General features: G+C 33.3%; 1 protein-coding gene across 1 annotated transcript; it reads right to left on the reverse strand.

Annotated features, from left to right (window-relative positions):
* Nucleotides 1-213: 213 nt before the first annotated feature.
* On the reverse strand, nucleotides 214-2,029 carry RHD6 (ROOT HAIR DEFECTIVE6). The gene is made up of 5 exons (XM_079032763.1): nucleotides 1,192-2,029; nucleotides 990-1,103; nucleotides 837-902; nucleotides 686-751; nucleotides 214-587 (listed from the first exon to the last, which is right to left on the reverse strand). Exons 1-5 carry the CDS (start codon nucleotides 1,825-1,827, stop codon nucleotides 462-464), a joined length of 1,008 nt encoding a protein of 335 aa, XP_078888889.1. The 5' UTR covers nucleotides 1,828-2,029; the 3' UTR covers nucleotides 214-461.
* Nucleotides 2,030-3,553: the final 1,524 nt, after the last annotated feature.

The following is a 3,553-nucleotide window of genomic DNA, read 5'->3' on the forward strand; positions in this document are numbered from 1 at the left end:
CTTTCATACAGCGATGATTCTGTTGTGTATTTTCCGCAACAATATCTTATATAAGGCAATTTTTCACGAGGTAGATCTCGATCATTCTGGACTTTCATAGTATGTTTAGGAGCGAAAATATTAAGACGAATAAATTATAAATCATAGCACCATTCATCGTTTCATTAAAAAGGTATCATCGGATTGCCGGTAGGAAGATTTTCGAACTCACACTTATTATTAATTTTGATGGAGATTCATAAAATATATTATTAATTATAAGTCTTATTTACTTAATACAAGCATAACCGAATACATATAATCACTTAGAGTACTAAAAAATGAAATTGATTTGGAATAGTATTATAACTAAAACTAAATTAAAACTTCCTATACCGAATCTTGTTCCCCTCTCTTTCTGATCCTCCGGGATTGTGATCGAATTCTAAATACTTGGTTTCTAGAATTTTGCCTTTGGAAGCTTATTTAGAGCTTGAACTTCTGTCTCTTTGGGAAGAAGAAAGTATAGCATCAATCGCGTCTTTAACTTGTGAAAGCTCAGGTGGTTTTCCACCTTGTACTGGCCAGAACTCATCAGTTGCCAACACCTACAAATATAATATTAAAGAAAAGGCTTAACTATATGACCAAAGTATGATTGATTACATGCATTCAATGTTGAAAAATATAATTGATTAATTATTACCTTCACTTGCAATTGAAGGAACTTTACATAACTAATGGCTTTTTCCAACATGGTAACCAAATCAACCTGAAGTGAAATATACGTTATTAATGTCGAAAACATTGATTTTAAGATCATAATTCAGTATCTAATTTTTTCTAAACAATTATACCTTGGAACCATTTGGAACGAGATCCTGAAGAACTTTCAGCCGTTCACTGATTCGTTCTCTACGATTCTGTTAAGACACAAACATTCCATTCTCAAATTTGATCTGATTTTTGCTTACGTTTTAAGTAACTGATCGTTTGTATATTATGATTACCTTCGCTGCAATACTTTGTGGATCCTTTGGTTGAACTTGAGTTGACTTTTGCTTAATCTTCTTTGTTGCTGTGTTAGTGGTACATTGTTTCTTGAATGCTTGCTCGCTCTCTCCCTGTAGAACGTTTTCATTATTAAATGATGGATCTTTACAAGAAATCAAATACGAAGGAGATATAAACATAAAAAGAAGAAGAATTTACCGAATGACTACGCTTATGGAAAGATGATTCTTGTGTTGCATTGTAATTGTTAGAAGAAGAAGGATTTGGCCATGTGAATGACTCCAATTCCTCATGATGATTTTCTTTAATGTTACTACTTTGAATGCAATTCATATTTTCCAGCAAACGTATGCTATCGAAGGAACCAGACCCTAAATTCATTAGCTGATCAGGGCTCAAGTTACTCGAATAGGGTTGTTCTTCGTTTTCTTCAAAGCTAAGGAAACACGAACCACTACCACTTTGCATGAAACTATTATCGTAGTATCCTGGCTTGAAGCTTATAACCGAATGACCTTCTTCTTGTTGTAATTGTTGTTGATGATTTGTGGTGCTTCGGTATAGAAACCCACCTGAATTCGTAGCGCTGCTTGGACTAGAAAGTGAAGAAGAATTCGATGAACTTCCAGCAAAATTCGCTTTCTTTTCTGGGCTTTCACCCTCTTCGACTTCTCCAATGGCACTTCCATAAAATGTGTACGATTGATGGACTAGACCCGACATGTGTGAGGGGTGATCGTTAGGGTTTCTTTCTTTAGCGAGTGCCATTTTTGAGAAGAGGATATGAATGAAAACGAGAGAAGACAAGAGTGAGATATGAAGAAAAGTGGGCATGTGGTTTTGGATTTATATGGTGTTTGAAAATGGGGTTCTGCCGGTGTTTCTGACCAATGAACGTAAATCAGAGTCCAGCATCATGAAAGAAATTATATTGTAAATGGATCGTTAATTAGCTGGCAGAGAGATGAAGTGCATGGAAAAAAGAAAGACGAAGAAGATGATGATGATCATCATCAAGAGAAGAAAACAGCAAAAGGGTCGCCGGATTGTTCGCAAAACCCACGTCTATGAGATTCCACACCACTACATTTCATTAAATTCCATTGTGATTAGCAACTGTTGCTTTCTTGAATTTTGGCCAAGGGTTCTTTAATTATTAATAACAACCAAAACTGTAACATGCAGTATTATCTTATTGGAAACTTGGTTTTTTTTTTAAATGACAAACTAATTAGTGAAAGCCTAATCACAATATGTTGCTTTCTTGAATTTTGGCCGAGGGTTCTTTGATAATAACAACGAAAATTGTAACATGCAGTATTATCTTATTGGAAAATTTGTTTTTTTTTTCTTTTGAAATGTCAAACTAATTAGTGGAAACCTCGTACGGGCGGACCTAAGATTTCACAGTAGGATTGCACGGAAAAATCAGGGTTTGCATGGTAGTAGAAATAATAAAATTTTCGAAAATTTTTTCACTACAGCCGGAAAAGTCAGAGATTGTCGGTGCCACCATTGAACCCCCTAAGTTCACCCCTAAAGTCTCATCATAATATTTCAACGGTAACCCCGATTTCGAACTTTCGAATTTTTTACAGGGCAAATTCAGCCCAATTAAAGTGTTTCTAGGGAAAACTTCTCACGGGTAAGCATAATTACAAGAGACAAACTTAACAGGATCAAAGATTCTAACTTCTGACCTCTCACGCCCACCCCCTCCTCCTCCCCCTGGGGAATCCTGAATATTAAACATGAAGCATGAATCCTACTAAGCTAGACATCGATCACTTGCTGGAAATTTGTTTAGCTTTAAAACTTTTAATCACATCTAAAAAAGATAAACTAAAATATGATTTTATATATGCCAAGTCAATAGCATTATTGTTTTAACAATACTCATAACAAATACAATATTGGTTAAAATAACCTACAATACCAAATATACATAAAAAAATAGTTTAGTAACTAATAATATCAATGTAATTAACAATTAATCCTTAATTTTCAAATAAGCAAAGTAAACAACAAAACATATAATACTAGACAAAATAATACATAGTTATTGAATAGTTGATGAGTGTATATATATATATATATATATATATATATATATATATATATATATATATATATATATATATATATATATATATATATATTATTGACTAAGGTTACGTTTGATGTATATCTTATTAGTCCATTAAGAGGTCAGGTATGAGTCAGATTGTTTGATATGCGAATTTTTAGCCTCTGACCGAGTAAGATAAGTCTGGCCAAATCAAAACAATATTGTCACTAATTGAATTAACTTCCAAGAAAACCCTCTTTTTACCTAGCCCTAATAGGCCTTGTACAATACCTTCCTTTAAACGACGTTTTTACTCAACGACTTCTTTATCGTCAACTGACATTTGCATCGCCGAAGTCTACCACCTCAGGATCTATAACGTCCCAAAAATCATAGTAAAAGATTCTAATTTTTCATAAACCATTTTCATAAAATCACAAGTCAATCAACATTGCTTCCAAAAACAAAGTAATAAAATCAAAATATCAAATA

The sequence above is a fragment of the Lactuca serriola genome, chromosome 3, assembly GCF_051521515.1.
Source record: "Lactuca serriola cultivar US96UC23 chromosome 3, Lser_US96UC23_V15, whole genome shotgun sequence".
NCBI classification, from domain to species: domain Eukaryota; kingdom Viridiplantae; phylum Streptophyta; class Magnoliopsida; order Asterales; family Asteraceae; genus Lactuca; species Lactuca serriola.